Source organism: Apodemus sylvaticus, chromosome 10 (assembly GCF_947179515.1).
Source record: "Apodemus sylvaticus chromosome 10, mApoSyl1.1, whole genome shotgun sequence".
In the NCBI taxonomy this organism is placed as follows: Eukaryota; Metazoa; Chordata; class Mammalia; order Rodentia; family Muridae; genus Apodemus; species Apodemus sylvaticus.
This window is the reverse complement of record NC_067481.1, coordinates 45,531,437-45,551,813: the sequence shown is the minus strand read 5'-3', so window position 1 is coordinate 45,551,813 and position 20,377 is coordinate 45,531,437. Positions and strand designations below refer to the sequence as shown.

At 49.6% G+C, this 20,377-nt stretch overlaps 2 protein-coding genes across 2 annotated transcripts; both read left to right on the top strand.

Annotated features, from left to right (window-relative positions):
* Window positions 1-1,420: 1,420 nt before the first annotated feature.
* Rab34 (RAB34, member RAS oncogene family) lies at window positions 1,421-4,997 on the top strand. Its single transcript, XM_052196915.1, has 11 exons — window positions 1,421-1,513; window positions 2,176-2,388; window positions 2,589-2,680; window positions 3,143-3,208; window positions 3,296-3,397; window positions 3,485-3,549; window positions 3,686-3,737; window positions 4,022-4,103; window positions 4,179-4,269; window positions 4,387-4,494; window positions 4,585-4,997. The coding sequence occupies exons 2-11, from the start codon at window positions 2,335-2,337 to the stop codon at window positions 4,650-4,652; spliced, it is 780 nt and encodes a 259-aa protein (XP_052052875.1). The 5' UTR covers window positions 1,421-1,513; window positions 2,176-2,334; the 3' UTR covers window positions 4,653-4,997.
* Window positions 4,998-7,962: 2,965 nt separating this feature from the next.
* On the top strand, window positions 7,963-20,120 carry Proca1 (protein interacting with cyclin A1). Its single transcript, XM_052197174.1, has 4 exons — window positions 7,963-8,133; window positions 16,690-16,770; window positions 18,631-18,763; window positions 19,239-20,120. Exons 1-4 carry the CDS (start codon window positions 8,052-8,054, stop codon window positions 19,888-19,890), a joined length of 948 nt encoding a protein of 315 aa, XP_052053134.1. The 5' UTR covers window positions 7,963-8,051; the 3' UTR covers window positions 19,891-20,120.
* Window positions 20,121-20,377: the final 257 nt, after the last annotated feature.

Sequence of the window (20,377 nt, the reverse complement as noted above, 5' to 3'; positions counted from 1 at the left end):
AAATGTATGTGTATGTCTCTACATGTGTGTACTTGTGCATGTCGGTAACCACAGAAGCCGGGTTTCTGATATCCTGGAGGTGGAGTTACTGGCGTGCGAGTGCTGGGAAATGAACTCAGGTCCTCTATGAGAACTCAAACATACTATGAACTGTTGGGTCATTGTACAGTCCCTAATAGTTAAAAGTTCTATATGTATGAGGGTTTTGCCTGCATGCAACGGTGTAGCACATGCATGGCTGGTGTAGGAGGAGAAGAATGTGTCCAGTGCTCTGGAACTGGGGGTACAGGTAGGAGCAGAGCCCCTGATCTCTATAAGAGCAGCAAGTGTTCTTAATTCTTGAACTGTTTCTCCAAACCTAATCATTGTCTTCCTCTCCCTCCTCCTGCCTCTCCTCCTCCCCCTATTAGTTCTTGAGACAGGACCTCACAACACAACTCTGGCTTGCCTGGAGCTAAGTAAATCAGGTTGGCTTCAGACTCACAAAGATCTACCTACCTCCGCCTCCGAGTTCATTGATAGGATATCACACCCGGATTTATGTTATTATTTTAAGACAAAAGTCGCACTCTGTAGCCAAGGCTGGCTTTAAACCAGTAGAGACCCCAGCCTCATGAGCGCTGGAAGCACAGGTGTGAGCCTCCATGCTAGATGTCAGTAATGATCCTTAAGTAGTTCTAGCCACAGATGAGAGAACATGTGAATTTTCTTGCTCTAGTTTTTCCTGTAATTTTTTTTGTTTTTTTTTGTTGTTGTTTTGTTTTTTTGGATTTGCTTTTTTCGAGACAGGGTTTTTCTGTGTAGCCCTGGCTGTCCTGGAACTCACTCTGTAGACCAGGCTGGCCTGGAACTCAGAAATCCGCCTGCCTCTGCCTCCCAGAGTGCTGGGATTACAGGCGTGCGCCACCACTGCCCGGCTCCTGTGAGTAATTTCATAGTGCTCAATCCTGAACTAGTCTTCCCTTCCTAGTACTGTGTCCCATCATTTTTGTATCTTCAAATTTAGCTCCAAACATTTAAACATATATCAGTGTCTTCTTTGCGCGCGCGGTGTGTGTGTGCACGCGTGTGCACACGCGTACAAAAAGGAAAAGGTGTTCTTGGTTTTACTGTTCTAATCCGGCTAGAAAACGTACACCCGTATTAGAAGGGTATTCTGCAATCCCATAGTAGTAACCATGCCAAAAGACGAAGTTTCACAGTCTACCTAACACTTCTTTTATCCTTCAGGGAAAGAGGCTCGACGGGAGCAGACAACAACAGATCTGGGACGTCTGGTTCTTGGCGGACACCTCGTTCAAATCTTGACACCCCCTTTAGGCTCTCCCTCTCACCTCTCAGGGCAGAAGGGCGAGCAGGGGCAGACTCTATGAGTCATGTGCCAGGCCTGGAGTCGTGGAGGGAAGCACCGCCTCCCCTTGGGCCCCTTCTCTCCCCCTTTTCTCTTCGGCGGCTCCGGGTCTTGCCAGATGCTGCGCTCCAATCACCGGTTCCCCATCACCAGTTCCGTTGGGTAAGGGGTCCCGAGGAAGACGCGGCTCCAACAGGGAGATGGAGGGGAGGGAGACTGGAGGGATCCCATTCTGGAAAGGCTCCAGCCTGGGTGGAGGCGGTCCTGGTGTTGGGTAGGGCATCTGGAGCCCGAGCAGCGCGCGAGGAGAGGAGAGGAGGGGGTTGGCGAGGGCCGCGGTGAGGGCGGCTGCAAACCCGGGAGCGACGGGGTGCGGGGCAGGGGGCGGCCCTTCTCCAGGAATTTCCGGGGATCGCGTTACAGCGTTCGCGGAGTGGGACGGCAGGCCTCGCCGCGCGTCCAGGGCTGTCGCCCCCTCCTCTCACCGATTGCGGGCGTCGGCAGTGCCGCCCCTGCGTGCAGTGACCCCGTGTGGCGGGGCGGCCCCGCGCCCCCAGGCCGCTGTGTTATGGTAGGGCCATCCCAGCCCCGAGTTGTCGTCGGGTCTCCGCGGCCCCGAGTTATCGTAGGAGCTATCCGACCCCGTGTCATTGTAGGGTCCGCGCGGGCCCGGTCTCCCCGCGACGCAACTCCCCGCCCACAACTAGCGGCCGGGGGATCTCCCCGCCCCCGAGTGGTCTTCGGGACGCCCCGGGCTCGGGTGATTGTGGGTTCTCCCAGACCCGGGGTGATTGTCTCATCCCCTTGGCCCGCGGTGGTCGTAGCGTCTCCAAGGCCGAGGGCTCCCACAGGCTCTCCGTGGCCCCGGGTGATTGTCGGTACCCCGCGGCCGCGGATAATCGTCGGGTCCCCACGGGTACCGGCCGCCGGGGCGGATCAGGTCTCTGCTTCTTCCCGGGGAGCCCCGCAAGGCCGCAGACAAGATGAACATTCTGGCGCCCGTGCGGAGGGACCGCGTCCTGGCGGAGCTGCCCCAGGTAGGCACCAGGGCCACGTCGGGCCTCTGGCTGTCGCTGAATGTGGGCGGGGAAAAGGTGGCACCCGAGCAGTTGGATTGGGCCCAGCCTTGTCTCCCCGCAAGGCCCGCTGCTCCTGGGTGGTCCGCTTCCCACCCCACCCCCAACCCAGGGCTGCTTGGCAAAGGCACAAAAGCTCCATTCTCACTCTGTCCTCTCAGTGCCTGAGGAAGGAGGCCGCTTTGCACGTGCGCAAAGATTTCCACCCCCGCGTCACTTGCGCCTGCCAGGAGCACCGGACAGGGACCGTGGGGTGAGTTAGGGACACCCCTAACTAAAAAAATACTCAAGAAACTTTGAAGTCATTCACCCCTTTGAGGCTACATGGTTATGCCTCAGTTCTGGTGTTCTCCTGGTACCGTCCCGTTGAGATTGTGAGCCTATGAAGAAGGCATCCAACATGGGGGAAGTCACCCCATCCATAGAACCTCTAGTGGGTGGTGGGCTGTATCTGAAGGAGGGGAGGAGAGACAGAGAGAGACAGAGCAAAAGAGCACACTTGTCCAACATGTGCAGAGCCCTGGGCCATCCCCATCACTACACAACCTCCTCCCCCAACATGCCAGAGAAATAAGTCTGAAAGTCCCTAATGTTGACCTCTGCTCCACAGCACATCTGTGCAGGACCTTCTGGGTTTCCAGGGAGGACATATCAACTAAGGAAGTACCTTAGTTGACATGGACTTCCTCTGTCCATCCACTCTTCTGTCCAACAGATTTAAGATATCCAAGGTCATCGTTGTGGGGGACCTATCTGTGGGGAAGACCTGTCTCATTAATAGGTAACAGGGTACTGGAGCTTGGCTGGGCAAGGACACAGCTGGATTAACAAGGTAGGCGGGGCTACAGGCTGCCTCCTGTCCCCTTAGGTTTTGCAAAGACACTTTCGATAAGAATTACAAGGCTACCATCGGAGTGGATTTTGAGATGGAGCGATTTGAAGTCTTGGGTGTCCCCTTCAGTCTCCAACTGTGAGTGTCTCCTCTACCCCTTCCAGCTAGACTTGTCACCCCATTCTGCACACCCTATTATCTGGGTTCTACTCTCCTTTCTTCCAGTTGGGACACGGCTGGTCAGGAGAGGTTTAAGTGCATCGCTTCCACCTACTACCGAGGAGCTCAAGGTAGGGCTTTGACTCTGCAGTGCAGGCAGTCTAAGAGCACACCAGCCCCTGAGGAGAGTTGGTGGGGAGGGAGAACGAGCCAAAGGCATCCATCCATCTTCCTCTCAATGTGCTGCTGTTTCTGTCACTCTTTCAGCCATCATCATTGTCTTCAACCTGAATGATGTGGCATCCCTGGAACACACCAAGTACGTGAGGATGCCAGGACAGGACAGGAAAGTCCAGGGAGGGTTTAGAAAAGGTGATCAGGAAACAAGGATGTATCTAAGCACTGTCTGTAGCTTAGCGGTAGACTTGCCAACAATGCCTAGGAGTGTGGAATCAAGCCTTTGGAGTCATTGAGGTGGTGGCCCGGGGAAGGGGGGTGGGGGGGAGAAAAGCCAGAGCTAGTCACTGGACGTGAGAAAGCTGGTGGGTGGCGCTTTCCTGTCAGGCTCACACAATCCTTATTGCTATCCACTGTCTGTGGCAGGCAGTGGCTCTCTGACGCTCTCAAGGAGAATGACCCTTCCAACGTGCTTCTCTTCCTCGTGGGTTCCAAGAAGGACCTGAGTGTGAGTGGACCAGAGGGAGACCTTCCCACCTCGGTGAGGAGACCCACCCCCAGTCTGACTCTGATTTTCTCACAGACTCCTGCTCAGTATTCCCTAATGGAGAAGGATGCCGTCAAGGTGGCCCAAGAGATTAAGGCTGAGTATTGGGCAGTGTCCTCCCTCACTGGTGAGTTGGGGGCTCCAGGTTTCTGCTGTGTGTGCCTGCCTACCTCTCTTTCACTCCTGCATCTAAGCTGGGTCCAGTGTTCTAGTGTTCCCCTGAGTTTTCTGCTCCTCGTGTCAGGTGAGAATGTCCGGGAATTCTTCTTCCGCGTGGCAGCGCTAACCTTTGAGGCCAATGTCCTGGCTGAGCTGGAGAAATCAGGGGCTCGGCACATTGGGGATGTTGTTCGTAAGTACTCACCTGGTTGACAGTGACAGCAAGGGCAGGGGCTGAGGGCACCTTCAACCCCTGATTCATATTTTTCCCACCCCTTTTCAGGCATCAACAGCGATGACAAAAACTTGTACCTAACTGCCAGCAAGAAAAAGGCCACATGTTGTCCCTGAGCAGTGAGGATTGTCCAGAGACTTCCCATTCCCCGGGTGCCAACCCCAACTGCTCCAGAACTCAACCCCTGGACATTTGCACTGACTTTTTCCACACCAAAGAGCTATCCATTGATGTCAGTGCCTCCAGAGGGAAACTGGGACCATGCTAGTCATTTCATGCCCCCAGGCGCCATGCCAAAGACTGGATGACCCTCTCTTCCTCTGGGGCTCTCCAGGGTGCCTGACAGGGGTCCTGTATTTGCTGCTTCTGCTCAGCCTGCTGGGCCTTTTATGTGTGAACATGCTTAATGATTTTAGCATTACACTGTGCCTTATGCATTAAAATCTGTTATTAGCATTTTCTTCCTTTCTTCTTAAAGATTTATTTTATGTATATGAGTACCCTGTAGCTGTCTTCAGACAGACCAGAAAAGGGCATCGGATCTCATTATAGATGGTTATAAGCCACCATGTAGTTGCTGGGAATTGAACTCAGGACCTCTGGAAGAGTAGCCAGTGCTCTTAACTGTTGAGCCATCTCTCCAGCCCTGTTATTAGCATTTTCTAGGCTAGAGTCCTTTACCAGAGATAATAGATGTAGAATGAGTAGGGACATATCGCAGTTTGGGAACTGGAGCCCCTATGGGGATTCTGTCCATTCCTGGCTCTTAAGACAGGGCTCACAGTGGCTGACACCTCAGAGACCAGTTTGGAGGACTAACTGTCTTCTAGATCCTCTGGGTTAAAATCTTTTTCCTTGCTGTTTTCTTTCCTCTCTGTCTCCTTCTCCCTTTCTTCTTGAGGTAGGGTCTCTTGTAGGCCAGCCTGACCTCAAAATTACCATGTATCTAAGTACTACTGTGTGACAGCATCCCTAAAGAGACAATCTGTTTGTCCCAGATAGGGAAATGATGATAGACCAAAGGATATATATCATCTAAGTCCAACTTGGAGAACCAGTGAGTTTAATTGGGTTACTTACAGGCATATGGGTGAGGGGCTGCTTACAGAGACAGAAGTGACTCAAAAGGCAGCTGATCACCAAAAGCCTCCGCAGTATGAGTGACAGCTTGTGAAAGCTGGAATCTGGAGCATGCTGCACCGCCTTCAGGCAACAGGCAGGTCAGAGGGGCTTCCAACCAGCTCAGCTTGTCCGAGAATGTCTTTCAAGCAGTCCTGGCTGCTTAACTATGCCTGGGGAAGGAGAGACCTAGTACATCTGCTCCGTCTCAGGGACTTCCTGAAGCCTTTGAGTTGTTTACTTCCTGAGCTTAAGGAGCTTTCCTGGAGGATGGGATGTTTCATCTCCCTGCAGAATAGTCTATGTGTTTTAAGGGACTTCCCTCGAAGACGGAAGGTTTTATGTCAGAGGAAATTGCCATGTGACACACTTCTTCAGGCTCTTAAATCATTCCTGCCCTCTCCCTATTCCACCTCCCCATTCATAATGGTCCCTGAGCCTTGGAGGAGGTTACATAGAAGTCTGACTATGGTCATCTAACTCTGGTGGGGTAGTTTTTATCCCCAGTTTTCAGAGTATAGCTGGTGGTGAGTCTTGGCAGTATTTCTTTTGCTATAAACACATGTGGGGAAAAGGCAGAAAATGACCTATAGTCATAAGGACAGATGCGGAGAAGCAGCTTAGCTGGACGTAATGTCATACTCATTCATTAGACCAATGGCTGCTGTCTTTCACCAGGGCCTATGACTTCTCTGGGCACAGGTCTCGTCTCATCTAAGGCATATACACATTAGATGTGAACTGTCCTTTTTGGAGAAGGCTTTGCTTAAGCCCAATGAGAAGCTTTGTCTTATTCCTAGTGGCTTGTGTCACTACTGCAGTAGCTCGTGAGACCTTTCCATCATGAAACATTCGGAATCCATAGCTGGATAGGACTTCAGGCTCTGATCCTCCCCAGAGACACTTCATTGCACTTTCTAGGGCTACAAGAGCTAAGCCACTGGAAGGGACACTTCTGTCTCAGTCCTAGACTTATTTTTCCAAGTCTTGTAACCAACACATATGACATCATTAACAGCAGGGTCTTACCATTCAGTTCTGGAATGTCACGGACAACAATGGTAAACAGCCCTATTGTTCTAGAGGCTTCCCTGACCAGCAACTCTAAGGAAGTAAATCACCCCTGCCACTAGGGGTTTATATTTATTTTTGAGACAGGGTTTTCATGGTCAGCCTTAGGTGACCTGAAACTCAGAGATCTGCCTGCCTCTGCCTCCCAGCAAAGGCACACAACAGGCCCATGCCACCACACCTGGCTTTCTCCCTGTGACCCTCTTTTTCTTTTGAGTCATGGTCTTGGCTCTCCTGGAGCTCAAGATGAAGATGAAGCTGGCCTCGAACTCAGAGATCTACCTGCAAGTGTGTGGATTAAAGGCAAGCAAGCACCACCATGGCTGGCCTATCCTCTGCTTTTTGAGGCACACCTTTTCTGGCTTTGGGAGCTGCTTGGAGGGAAACTGAGAGTGTGCAGCGTGGGATATCTGTGAAGCAGCTCTCATTCACACCATCCTGTACAGAGCTGGTTAGCTCAGTGTGCCTGTGAGAAGCCACCTCAGTACTCAGTTCTCCCAGGGGCCCGAGTGTGGAGTCCCATGAGCTGCATGGGTAGGGCAGGTGCACACGAACTTCTTATATTAGATCTGTGGATAGTGTGTACACTTTTGGCATCATCGTGTGTGATATACAAGTGAAGTGTGGACGCTGTGTTTGAGCAATGTGAAGGTTTCCTACTGCGATGGAGTTACCACTAATGTAAGTCACCTTACTTTCCTGACAGGAACATAGGGCAGTGTAGGACCTAGGACCAAGTGTCCTATGGGATTGGGAGGAAACCTGAAGCTGAGAGAAGGATAGGTCTGGTTGTCTGGGCTGGGGGGGTGGGTGGTTAGGGTGTACCGTATACGGTGGAGGAGAGACTTGTCACCCAGGAGACCCAAAGCCAGGATACCTGCCAGGCCGTACGTTCATGAAGATTGGTCTGAGGCCTACCTCCAGAAGGCGTGGCTGTCCTGGCGCCAGACCTTGAGTCTGGAAGGGGTGGGGCCAGAAACTATTGTGGGCGGGGCTCTGGTCTGGGATTTTCTAGGAGGACCAGCCGGGAGCTAAGTGTGGGACTGAGTGCTGGCTCTGTAAGGTAAAGGCAAAAGCTGGTACTGGCGCTAAGGGTGTGACGAAGGGACCTGGAAGGAGCTGGAGATCCCGGATGAAGAACACGACTGACGCTTACACCCGGGCTGGAAGACGGGAGGGGGGAGGCGGGCGGGGGGGTTGGGCAAGCATGAGGCGGAGCTAGGGGCTGGACTGGAGTTTACAGCTGGGCCGAGGGCTCCACCAAGCTGAGGTTCAACGTTGAACTCTGCGAGGTAGGGTCCTGTGGAAGAACTGGGCTGACAGCGATGTGGGTCAGGACGACACTAACGATTAAAAGATGGACTGAGGAAAAGTCTGGCCGCAAAATTGAGAGAACCGAGAAAACTGGTAAGGGGCGGGGCAGAAGGATGGGGCGTGGCTGAGCGTGGCTTTGGAAGCTTGCTTGCCTGGGCTTTCTCCTGACCCAGGCACAACCATTGAGCATAGGCTGCAACCACTGGCCAGGGCTGCCGCCCCAGAAGTGCTAGGGTTGGCTAGAACCCCTGGCCCAATGCTCATCTGGGCGCCAGGGCTGGGCGGTCAGTTCCATTGACCTTGAGGGTGGGAAAAAGTCTGAGTATTCTACAAGTGACATCATAATCACCTCCAAGTGCCTAGCTGCGAGACATTTCCCAGAAGAGGACTCACTGACCTCTCTTGCACTCCTTTCTTTCTTTCTTTCTTTCTTTCTTTCTTTCTTTCTTTCTTTCTTTCTTTCTTTCTTTCTTTCTTTCTTTCTTTCTTCCTTCCTTCCTTCCTTCCTTCCTTTCTCTCTCTCTCTCTCTCTCTCTCTCTCTTTCTTTCTTTTCTTCCCTCCACCTTCTTTTGGGCTTTAGTGCCTGTCCTCTGGGCAGCAAAGGAGGGGAGGGGTTTTGCAGAATAAGAATCCTCTACAAATGTGCATAACAGTGCACAGTTTTGAGTTAGGTCCCTGCTCCCTGTCCCAAGGAAAAGACCACATGCTTTTCTCTTCCTTTCAAGCTATGACCATGTTCATTCTGCTGCAGAAGCTCTAGTTACTGCTCTCCTCTGTCCTCTTTGGACAAAGGGGCGAACTGTCTTTCTTAATCCCACTTCTTCTCTTTGATCCTTTCTGCTTTTCCTCCCAGACAGCCGATGCTGTTAACAACTGTTAGAGGTATTAGTGGAAGACAAACAGGCTTCAGCCCTGCAGAAAGCTGCTCTAGTGACAGGAGGAAAGAAATCCAGTGCAGGTTGATCCTGACCTAGGCATAGACCCTTATTGGAATAACTTTGGGATTCAAGCTCCTCCTCGGGGGAGGAAGACTGTGCATCAAGATGAAAGGAAATCAAAAGTGAGGAATCAGCAAGGTTGGGGATTAAAAGCAAATGTTTTGGAGGATGACCTGGATAAGGAAGGAGCTGAATCTAGTTTCGGGGCTTGGCCTTGGAACTGTGGCAGAGGGTACTTGATTTATGATGTTTGTCTCCTTAGCCAGCAAAGCACATGGGCTATGGAGCCAAGAGAGACCAGCTCCTCTGCCCCTGCTGTTACCGTTCATCCTGAGCAAATTACTTAGTCTGGGTCTGGTCCCTCGATAAACAATTAGAATCAAAGTCATACTTTAAAAGCCCACTGTAGGGGGCTGGAGAGATGGCTCAGTGGTTAAGAGCACTGACTGCTCTTCCAAAGGTCCTGAGTTCAAATCCCAGCAACCATATGGTGGCTCACAATCACCCATAATGGGATCTGATGCCCTCTTCTGGAGTGTCTGAAGATAGCTACAGTGTACTTATTTATAATAATAAATAAATCTTTGGGCCAGAGTAAGCAGGAATGACTGGAGCGAGCAGAGGTCCTAATTCAATTCCTAGCAACCACATGAAGGCTCACAACAGTCTGTACAGCTACAGTGTACTCATGGAAGTACTCATATACATAAAATGAATAAAATCATTTAAAAAAAAAAAAAGCCCACTGTAAGTAGGCGGTGGTGGCACACAGCACTCTGGGAGGCAGAGGCAGGCGGATTTCTGAGTTTGAGGCCAGCCTGGTATACAGAGTGAGTTCCAGGACAGCCAGGGCTATACAGAGAAACCCTGTCTCAAAAAAACCAAATCCAAAAAAAAAAAACCAAACAAACAAAAAGAGCCCATGTAGCCAGGCAGTGGTGGTACATGCTTTTAATGCCAGCACTTGGAAGGCAGAGGCAGGCAGATTTCTGAGTTCGAGACCAGCCTGGTCTGCCGAGCGTGTTCCAGGACAGCCAGGGCTACACAGAGAAACCCTGTCTGGAAAAACAAACAACAAAAACAAAAAACAAAACAAAACAAAAAAACAAAACAAAAAACAAAACAACAACAAAAAGCCCTCTGTAGGGTCTAGCATTGTGAAGGTGTACATAACAGCTTATCTCCCCCATAACAGCTCGCAGGAATGCTAGGGGCTGGGCTTCTAGCTTACAGGTAAGGTGCTTGCTTAGTGTGTGCAGTCCTGGACCTGACTCCAAAACAGCCCCAGTCAAAACAAATAAAGTGAGCACAATGGCTCATGTCATTCTTGTACTTGGGAGGCTAAGGCAGGAATTAACATAAATTCAAAGCCAGCCTGGGCTATATGAGGAATTCTAGGCCAGCCTGTGGCTTTGTGAGATGGTCTCAAAAATAAATACATAAAATGATAAAACACAGTAGCCAGGTTTGAACCTGGATTTATGTATTTCAGTGAGACGTCGAATGTATATACCCTGTCAGCCAACAATGATGGAAGGATTTCCATGACTCTGGGCACAGTAAATACAGAAATATCAGTCCTAGAACTGTGGCAGCAGGTCAGCAGGCACACAGAGCGCACAATTGGACAGTGCTGGTGTTAGTCTGAGGCAAGGCCATGCTCTGTATCCCAAGCTAGCCCCGCCTCAGCACACCAAGTTCTGGGATTACAGATGCATGCCATTATGAGTAGCAGCATTTTCCCAGAGTTGGACAAGTAAAACTTGGGAGAGGAGGTGGCAGAGACAGATGGTAATGAGAGGTAGAAAGAACTATCGTTGAGAAAAGACCCAGGTCCTGGCTCTTAAGAGATGAGAAAAGGTTCACGCTTCATTCTGAAGGATGGATGGAAGCCAGGCCTGGTGTCATATGCCAATAATTCCCGCACATGGCAGGCAGGAGCAAAAGAACTATAGACCAGTTAGAGTTCTATAAAACTCAACTTGACTGCATGGTGAGTGATAGGTTATTTCTCCGCTACTGGTCAAATGAGTCAGTTAAGTCATATTACAATATATTGGGTTGGAGAGATGGCTCAGTGGTTAAGAGCACCGACTGTTCTTCCAGTCCCAGAAATCACAAGGTGACTCACAACCATCTCCTTGTAATGAGAAACAAATAAAGAACCTATGGCTTGGAGCGAAGGGGTCTGCAGCAAGCAGGGCCACCAGAAGAAGGAGGAAGGGAAGGAAGGGAAAAGGGAAAAACAGATAAATCTTTTTTTTTTTTTGGTTTTTCATGACAGGTTTCTCTGTGTAGTTCTGGCCGTCCTGGAACTCACAGTGGTTAGTTAAAGGCAGTGGTGGCGCATGCCTTTAATCCCAGAACTTGGGAGGCAGAGGCAGGAGGATTTCTGAGTTCGAGGCCAGCCTGGTCTACAAAGTGAGTTCCAGGACAGCCAGGGCAACACAGAGAAACCCTGTCTAGAAAAAAAAAAACATAAAGAAAGAAAGAAAGAGAGAGAGAGGTGGGGGAGAGAGAGAAAGGAAGGAAGAAAGAAAGAAAGAAAGGAAGAAAGAAAGAAAGAAAGAAAGAAAGAAAGAAAGAAAGAAAGAAAGAAAGAAAGAAAGAAAGAAAGAAAAGCAGAGAAGGCAGGGTGGGGTAGAAGACTGAGTGTGTTGGTTTGGTTTGTGTATTCTCAGCTCAGGGAGTGGCACCATTAGAAGGTGTGGCCCTGTTGGAGTAGGTGTGTCAGTGTGGGTGTCGGCTCTAAAACTCTCAGCTGCCTGAAGGCCAGTATTCTGCTAGGAGTCTTCAGATGAAGGTGTAGAACTTGCAGCTCCTCCTGTACCATGCCTGCCTGGATGCTGCCATGTTCCCACCTTGATAATAATAAACTGAACTTCTGAACCTGTAAACCAGCCCCAATTAAATGTTGTCCTTATAAGAGTTGCCTTGGGGCAGAGGCGGGCGGATTTCTGGGTTCAAGGCCAGCCTGGTCTACAGAGTGAGTTCCAGGACAGCCAGGGCTACACAGAGAAACCAAAAAAAAAAAAAAAAGTTGCCTTGGTCATGGTGTCTGTTCACAGCAGTAAAACCCTAACTAAGATCCTGAGACTTTGAGGGAATGTTCAAGATGATCCTGGCTATACATATTCAGGAAATAAGTCTGCAGTTGAGTGCGTGGCTCAGTGATAGTTTGCCTAGCTTGTGGGTTCTAGCCCCCAGCACTGTAAAACATCAGGAAAGCAGCTGGGATTAGACTCAGGTTGAGATTTAGTCTTTTTTTTTTTTTTTTCAAGACAGGGTTTCTCCCAAGTGCTGGGATTAAAGGTGTGCGCCACCACTGTCCAGCCTGTTCTGTATATTTTTGTTGTTTGCTTTGAGTCAGGGTTTCACCATGTAGTCTAGGCTAGCCTTGAATGTCCTGGTAGCCCACCAGTACCAATTTGTCTTAGTCAGGGTTTCTATTCCTGCATAAACAACATGACCAAGAAGCAAGTTGGGGAGGAAAGGGTTTATTGAGCTGACACTTCCACATTGCTGTTCATCACTAAAGGAAGTCAGGACTGGAATTCAAGCAGGTCAGGAAGCAGGAGCTGATGCAGAGGCCATGGAGGGATGTTTCTTACTGGTTTGCTTCCCCTGGCTTGCTCAGCCTGCTCTCTTATAGAACCCAAGAATGCTAGCCCAGAGGTGGTACCACCCACAAGGTACCTTCCCCCCTTGATCACTAATTGAGAAAATGCCCCACAGCTGAATCTCATGGAGGTACTTCCCCAACTGAAGCTGCTTTCTCTGTGATAACTCCAGCCTGTGTCAAGTTGACACACAAAACTAGCAAGTACAATTGACCCCTTGTCAACTTGACACACAAACACATCACTATTAAGCCTCAACCCTTACTTTCTTATTCATCCCCAAGATCTAAATTACTTTAAAAGTCCCACAGTCTTTACATATTAAACGTTCAATCACTTTAAAATGTCTGATATCTTTAAAATTCAAAGTCTTTTAAAAATTCAAAGTCTCTTAACTGTGGGCACCACTAAAATACTTTCTTCCTTCAAGAGGGAAACATTATCAGGGCACAGTCACAAGCAAAAGCAAAACTCAAAACTCCAATGGTTCAATGTCTGGGATCCAACTCACGATCTTCTGGGCTCCTCTAAGGGCTTGGGTCACTTCTCCAGCTCTGCCCTTTTGTAGCACACAGCTTGTCTTCTAGGCTCCAGCTGCCTGTACTCCACTGCTGCTGCTGCTGTTCTTGGTGGTCATCGCATGGTACTGGCATCTCCAAAACACTGCTGACTTCTACTGTAATTAGGCTTCACCAATAGACTCTCATAGGCTCTCTTCATGGTGACAAGCCTCTGCTCCTATGCATGACCCCTTCAAGTCCTGGGCCATCAATTGCAACTGAGGCTGCACCTTCCTTGGCCTCTCACTGTGCCAAGAGCCTCAGCTGCTCTTCATGACCACTTCATGCCTTCAAAACCAGTACCTCAATTCTCAACCTCTCCACCATACTTAGCCAGATTTTTTTTTCTGATTTTTTTGGATTTGGTTTTTTTCAAGACAGGGTTTCTCTGTATATCACTGGCTGTCCTGGAACTCACTCTGTAGGCCAGGCTGGCCTTGTACTCACAAATCCGCCTGCCTCTGCCTCCCAGAGTGCTGGGACTATGGGCAGGCGTGTGCCACCCCTGCCCGGTGTAGTTAGCCAGATTTGTATCATTTCATTGATGAAATACTTTTGGGACCATGGAAATGCATGAATGCATGATATTATCCAAAGCTTGTGGACTTTTTTTTTTTAAACAGGTGACCAAGACCCAAACCCTGGTGACTACCAGTTTCAGAAGTATAGTGAAAGAAAAGGGCAACATTGGAGACAAAGCCAAAGACAAAAAAGCCAGAGCCAGGTTGGGCGGGCACACTAGTGGACTTTATCACAAAGACAATCCACTCAAAGCTGCAGTCTACAGCAAGCCTACAGCCATCATTATGCTGAGTAGAGAAAAATGTCAGGACCAAGCATAAGACAAAAAGGTGTCTAATTTTCTCCACTCTATTTGTGACAAAGTCTCTACATAGCCCTGGAACTAACTATGTAGACCAGGCTAGCCTCGAACACATGGAGATCTGCCTGCCTCTGCGTCCTGAGACCTAGGATTAAAGGTGTGCACCACCATTACCACCACAGCCTAACTCTACTTTTAATGGTAGTGCTTGAAGTCTTAGCCAGAGCAGTAAGACAAGAGAAGAAAATAACAGGGACACAAATAGATATTATATAGAGAAATGACTCTCTACATATAAGAGTCAAGAAAGACCCTACCAGAAAACTTAAAGTAGAGCTGAAATACTTTGAACAAAGTGGCTGGTTACAAAGTTAGTATGCAAAAAATAGTAGCAAGCATCGAGATGCAGAGCAGATAAAAGACACTTGCCACCAAGCCTGAAGGCTGGGGTTTGATCCCTAGGACCAACATGGTGAAAGGAGAGAGCCAACTCCTGCAGGCTGTCCTCTGCCCCCCACATGCACACTGTTGGCATGCATGCCCACAATCACAGTATAAATGTGTCTCAGGACGAAAACTCATTCACAATGACCTGAGCCTGATCCAGGACATGAATGACCCCAACAGCTGAAAATTTAAAACACTTAAAAAAAAAAGATACCAAATATGCTACAAGATGAAAGACCTGCCGTTTTTATGGATTGAAAGAATTAATACTATGAAAAACAGCTACCTTACCAAAAGCAATCTACACATTCAATATAATTTAAATTCAAAGCCATTCTTTATGAATATAGGGAAAAAATTCATATGGAAACACACACACACACACACATACACACACACACACACCTCAACAGCTAAAGCAATCCAGAGCAAAATGTTTGAGGTATCTATCACCTTGTCTTATTTCAAGTTACACTGCAAAGCCATAGTAGCAAAAACAGCATAGAACTTGCTCACAAATATACATATAGATCAATGGAATAGAATAGAATAACCAAATATAAACCCACACAGCAATAGCCACCTAATTTTGGACAAAATCACATGTCAGGGAAAAGAGCACTTCTCCAAGAAAAGGCAAGAGAAACAGTGGATATCCACATGTAGAGGAATGAGGCTCCATCTTGATTCTTCACCCTGCACAAAACCGATTCTTTGGTTTTTGTTTTTGTTTTTTTGGTTTGGTTTTTTCAAGACAGGGTTTCTTTGTATAGCCCTGGCTGTCCTGGAACTTACTCTGTAGACCAAGCTGGCCTTGAACTCAGAAATCTGCCTGCACCTGCCTCCTAAGTGCTGGGATTACAGGCGTGCCCCACTGGTTTATTTGATGAATTTTAAGTAGTGTGCTGTAAGCCTAGTGGTGGTGCGCGCCTTTGTCTCACATAACCCAAACTGTCCCCAAACTCCATATGTAGTTAAGAATAATCATGAATATCCGACTCTACCCCTAGGTGCTGGCTCCTGGCTTCATTTTCTTTTTTCTTTCTTTTTTTTTTTAAAGATTTATTTATTTATTATATGTAAGTACACTGTAGCTGTCCTCAGACACACTAGAAGAGGAAGTCAGATCTCATTACAGATGGTTGTGAGCCACCATGTGGTTGCTGGGATTTGAACTGAGGACCTTTGGAGGAGCAGTCGGTTCTCTTACCTGCTGAGCCACCTCTCCAGCCCCCTGCTTCATTTTCTAAGGAGCGTGCTCTGTTAATTCCTTCCCCTTAGGACAAGCTAACGCTACGGTGTATGGTGTATGAAGGCAGAGCATTTGTTGAGCATGACTGAGGCCATGGGTTCCATCCCCAACCCTAGAAAAAGTGGTCCAGTCCACCCTCATCAGGCTCCAGTCACCCACCGGGCACAAAGTTCTGGCACTGCCTCCCTGACTGTCACTCCAGTTCCACTGGAGGCTCCTCTAAGTGAGCCATAGTCCTCACCCCTCCAGTCTCGGCAGGTGGCTCTTGTTCTGCAGCCATTTTTACCACACTGCTGCCACACTCTTTGCCTCCCTCCCCCAGGCCCTGGAGACAGTGGCTTGGTTTTTAATTTCCTGCACCCCCAGGATATAGCTGGGCCCTGAGTGGTTTTTTGTTTGTTTGGTTTTTGTTGTCAAGACAGGGTTTCTCTGTGTAGCCCTGGCTGTCCTGGAACTCACTCTGTAGACCAGGCTGGCCTCGAACTCAGAAATCTGCCTGCCTCTGCCTCCCAAGTGCTAGGGCTAAAGGCGTGAGCCACCACCGCCCAGCTGATTTTTTTAAAAAGATTTATTACATGTAAGTACACTGTAGCTGTCTTGAGACACTCCAGAAGACAGTATCAGATCTTGTTATGGATGGTTGTGAGTCACCATGTAGTTGCTGGGATTTGAACTCAGGTCCTTCAAAAGAACAGTCAGTGTTCTTTTTTGTTTTGTTTTTTTGTTTTTGAGACAGGGTTTCTCTGTGTAGCCCTGGCTGTCCTGGAACTCACTCTGTAGACCAGGCTGGCCTTGAACTCAGAAATCTGCCTGCCTCTGCCTCTCAAGGGCTGGGATTACAGGCGTGCCCCACCACGCCTGGTCAGCAGTGCTCTTAACCCCCGAGCCATCTCTCCAGCCCCTGAGTGTTTGTGTCCCCTCCCCCCTCCTCCCCCCTCCTGGAAATGTTAGGTGACTGAATGATATGGGGAGATGGCTGCTGTCACTGTTGTCATTTTGTACTCTCAGATATAACCAGGTTGCCCAGCTGGAGAAGAGGATACCCGGCTAGTGTGGACTCCAGCAGTAATCTATCTTCCTTTTCTGAAGGTGGGTCCAGGGTGGCCTATGGCTCCTTATTGTGAAAGTTACCACGGTGGTGGAGGGAAGGGATCTTGGTGGGATTACCCAGAAGCCTGAAGACCCAGTGGAGCAGCTCAGTGGGTAAAGGTGCTTGCTGGTGGTCCTGACCACTGACTGAGTTCATTCCCCGGGACCCAGTGGCTCTTCCTTAGTGTCTCCTGCAATGACAGAAGGTCCCTTCGTGGAGGCCATGCCACCCCTTTCCTTTGTAGAATATTGTATAGTACGCAGAGATCTTCAAAACATGAATTGAGTCCCTTAGACCCTGCACGACAGCCATCTATCACTCACTGTCTCTTCTTGTGGATAAGGGAGGCTCAGAAAATTGAACTCTTAGGTTGCTCTATTAAGTGACAGATAAGGGGGCAGTAGAGATGGTTCAGTGGTTAACACCGGCTGCTCTTTCATAGGTTTTGAGTTAAATTTCCAGCAACCACATGGTGGCTCACAACTATCTGTAATGGGATCTGGTGCTCTCTTCTGGTGTGTCGGTACTCAAACACATAAATTTTTTTTTTTTTTTTCCCTGAGACAGGGTTTCTCTGTGTAGCCCTGGCTGTCTTGGAACTCACTCTGTAGACCAGGCTGGCCTCGAACTCAGAAATCCACCTGCCTCTGCCTCCCAAGTGCTGGGATTACAGGCGTGCACCACCACCGCCCGGCTATATAAAATCTTTTTTAGAAAAAAGTGACAAACTTCAGGCCAGAGTGACTCCAGGCTCCAGAGCCTTTTTGCTGCCCTTTGCCTCAGTTTAACAGTGTCCAAAAAAAAAAAAAAAAAAAAAAAAAAAAAAAAAACCAGGGTGAAAGTCGAAGGTCCAACTACACACATCTCCCTTAATTTCCCTGGGGAGAAAAGGCTGTAAGAGGGTGAGGGGCAGGAACCCGGGAGCCTCAGTCTTGTAGGGGAAAGGGAAGGAAGAATATAGGAGAGTTTTAGTCCACACCACTGTCTTCCTCTGTGCATTTTAATGGACACTTGGGCTTCTATACCCTCTGCCTGAAACCCTGGAACCTTTGGTAGAGTCCTTCTGAGACGAAAGTCCTTCTGCTACTGGGGGCAGGAGGCAGGGTTGTTGAGAGCAATTGTTACCTTTTTGATGGGAGCAGAGAGGAGTCGGACTGCCGGGACCCCTAGGCAGGGTCAGAGATGAAGCACTGGGAGCCCTATGAGAAACCCTTACAGTTCAGTGGGAAGTGAGAACCTACTCCAGCCCCTGTGCTTCTCCTGTATCTGGGAAAGGGGGCACACACGGTATCCCGCTGCCTAATATGTAGCTGGGCACAGGTGGGGCAGGCTGTTCAGCATTCTGTGAATCTGGAGGATAGTGTGATGTTTAAAGCCAGGCTGTCATCTGCCGCCTCCGGTGCCATTCAGGTGCCGTGCAGCCGAGGTTGTGCAGGTGGCAGGTACCAGAACTGAGGCTGCAGCTGTGGGGTAGCCTTTCCCTACCATGCAGTGTGATAGCCAGTGATGACCAGCAACTGGTGAGAGCAGGAGTCAAGAGTCAGTGGAGGGCTTGAGGCAGAGGGTCCTACAGGAAGGAGGAAGTGACAGGTGAACAAGAACAGCCAGGGAAGCTTGGGAGGGAGGACCTCCTATATTCCATATGTGGCACTATTTTTCTGAGTCCAAGGCAGCATTATGCAGTGGATAAAGGGACAGACAGGGCAGTGTAGGGACCTAAATTGACTAAACTGGACTGAGTCATTACCTCTGATGATAACCAGTTGTTGTTGTTGGGGAACCAGGTGGCAGATGAATCTGAAGGCTTGACCGAGGTGTGCTCGGCTGCCTCCAAGTGACCCAGACCCCTCTTCCCTCAGGTGAGAACAAGGAGACAGACAGACGTTGCTGGAAACACCAGCAGTGTCCTGGGCATATCATCCACCCCTTCTCGGACTGTGGCCATCACAACCGATGTATGCATGCTGTCAGCCACTGCAACTGTGAATATAGGTGAGGGCCCCCTTCATGGGGACCCATTCCCTTCAGGTTTCCCTCTTCAGGTCTGGCTGGCCTGGTGCGGCTAGCCTAGCCCCAGCTTCCAATCCCTGATCTGCTCCAAGAGCAATGAATGGGGAGATCTCTTGGCAGCCTGGGCCAAGCCCAGAAACAGCTGGCTGTCCCTCTAGGCCCCCGGGGAATCGTGGAGGTATGGGGGCCCAGCTGAGTATGATGTGTGGCAGGCTAAAAGACTGCTCAGGACACAAATAGGAGCAGCTCCCAAGATGTAGGCCTGGCCTGCTCCAAAGACGGGGCTCAAGCTGCTTCAACATCATCCATGCCCCTTGCTATGAACTCATCCCAGAGGAAGAGTATGTGGAGCGGAGCTGGTACAGCTGGTGAGTGCCAGCTGGCCAGCGGTGACGGGACAGGACTCCAGGGCACCCTGCTTTGGCTCCATTAATTTCTTCCTATCCCTTCCTCCCAGGTGTAGAAGCCACAGGCCCATCTCTGTGGCAATAATTCACCACCCCACCCACCATATGTATATGCCAGATGACCTAAATGAAGATGAGGATTTGGAAGAGAACCGGCTTTCCATCACAAATCATTTAAGTCCCAGTGCCAGACCCACTGAGCCAAACACAGGGTCAGCCACAGGGGTTCCTGACCTCTCAGCACCCATCACCATCTGGCGTTCTGAAAGTCCCATGGACAAGTGCCAGGAAGGCAAGGCCATTAAGAATATAAAGAAGAAAAAGGAGAAAGAGAAAGACGAGGAGGAGGAGATGGTAGATGAAAAGGCAAACTTGAAGAAAAAAGCCAAGGGCAAGTCAATTAAGAAGAAATGCCCAGTGAAGTCAGAGTCTTCCCCTGCAGACTTGAGCCAATCAGTAAGCCCAAGAGAACCAGTGAGGACACCAGAGTCCAGCCCAGAAAGCCGGGAAGGGCTGGAGAGCGAGGACAGTTATGAACGGGGTAAAGAAAAGCCCTCCAGTGAAGATATTGTAGAGTCATCATCGCCCAAAAAGAAAGAGAAGTGCTCTGCCCAGGTCAAAAAGAATGGGACAAAGAACTTACAGACCCGGAAAACTAGCAAGAGAAAATCTCCCCCACTGTCCAACCCCAATCTCAGCTGAGGCTAGGGCATCCAGAGTGAATAAATCAAGCCTGTAACTGACCCCTATTGCTATTCTCTCTCCCTCCAACAGGGCCTCTTCTTGTGGGAGGTGGCTGGCTCTGGGCCTACTAGAGCCAAGGGGTCAGGGGCTGCAGGGATTCTCTAAGGCAATCCTGCTTTCAAGGAGGAAGTATATGTCTATGGGAAGTTAAGTAGGAGGGAGACCAGGTGGGAGAGTCCATCTGGGGAGTGGGTGGGAGAACAGTGTTGTCAAAGCCATTCTGTGGTGGGCGGCACTATGCAATGCTACCTTCAATAAACTGAACCTGCCACTCACTCAGCCTGCCTCTCCCTTCTCAAGTGGCCCCAAGGGGAAGGGCTGTGGCACCGTGGAGGAGATGCTTGTCCTTCCCAGGTGGGGGGAGTCCCAGTCCTCCATCCTTGCAGCAGCCCTGTTATGCTGGAGAAAGTACAGTGGAGTTCCAGTAGAAGGCTGGCCTTTTCCC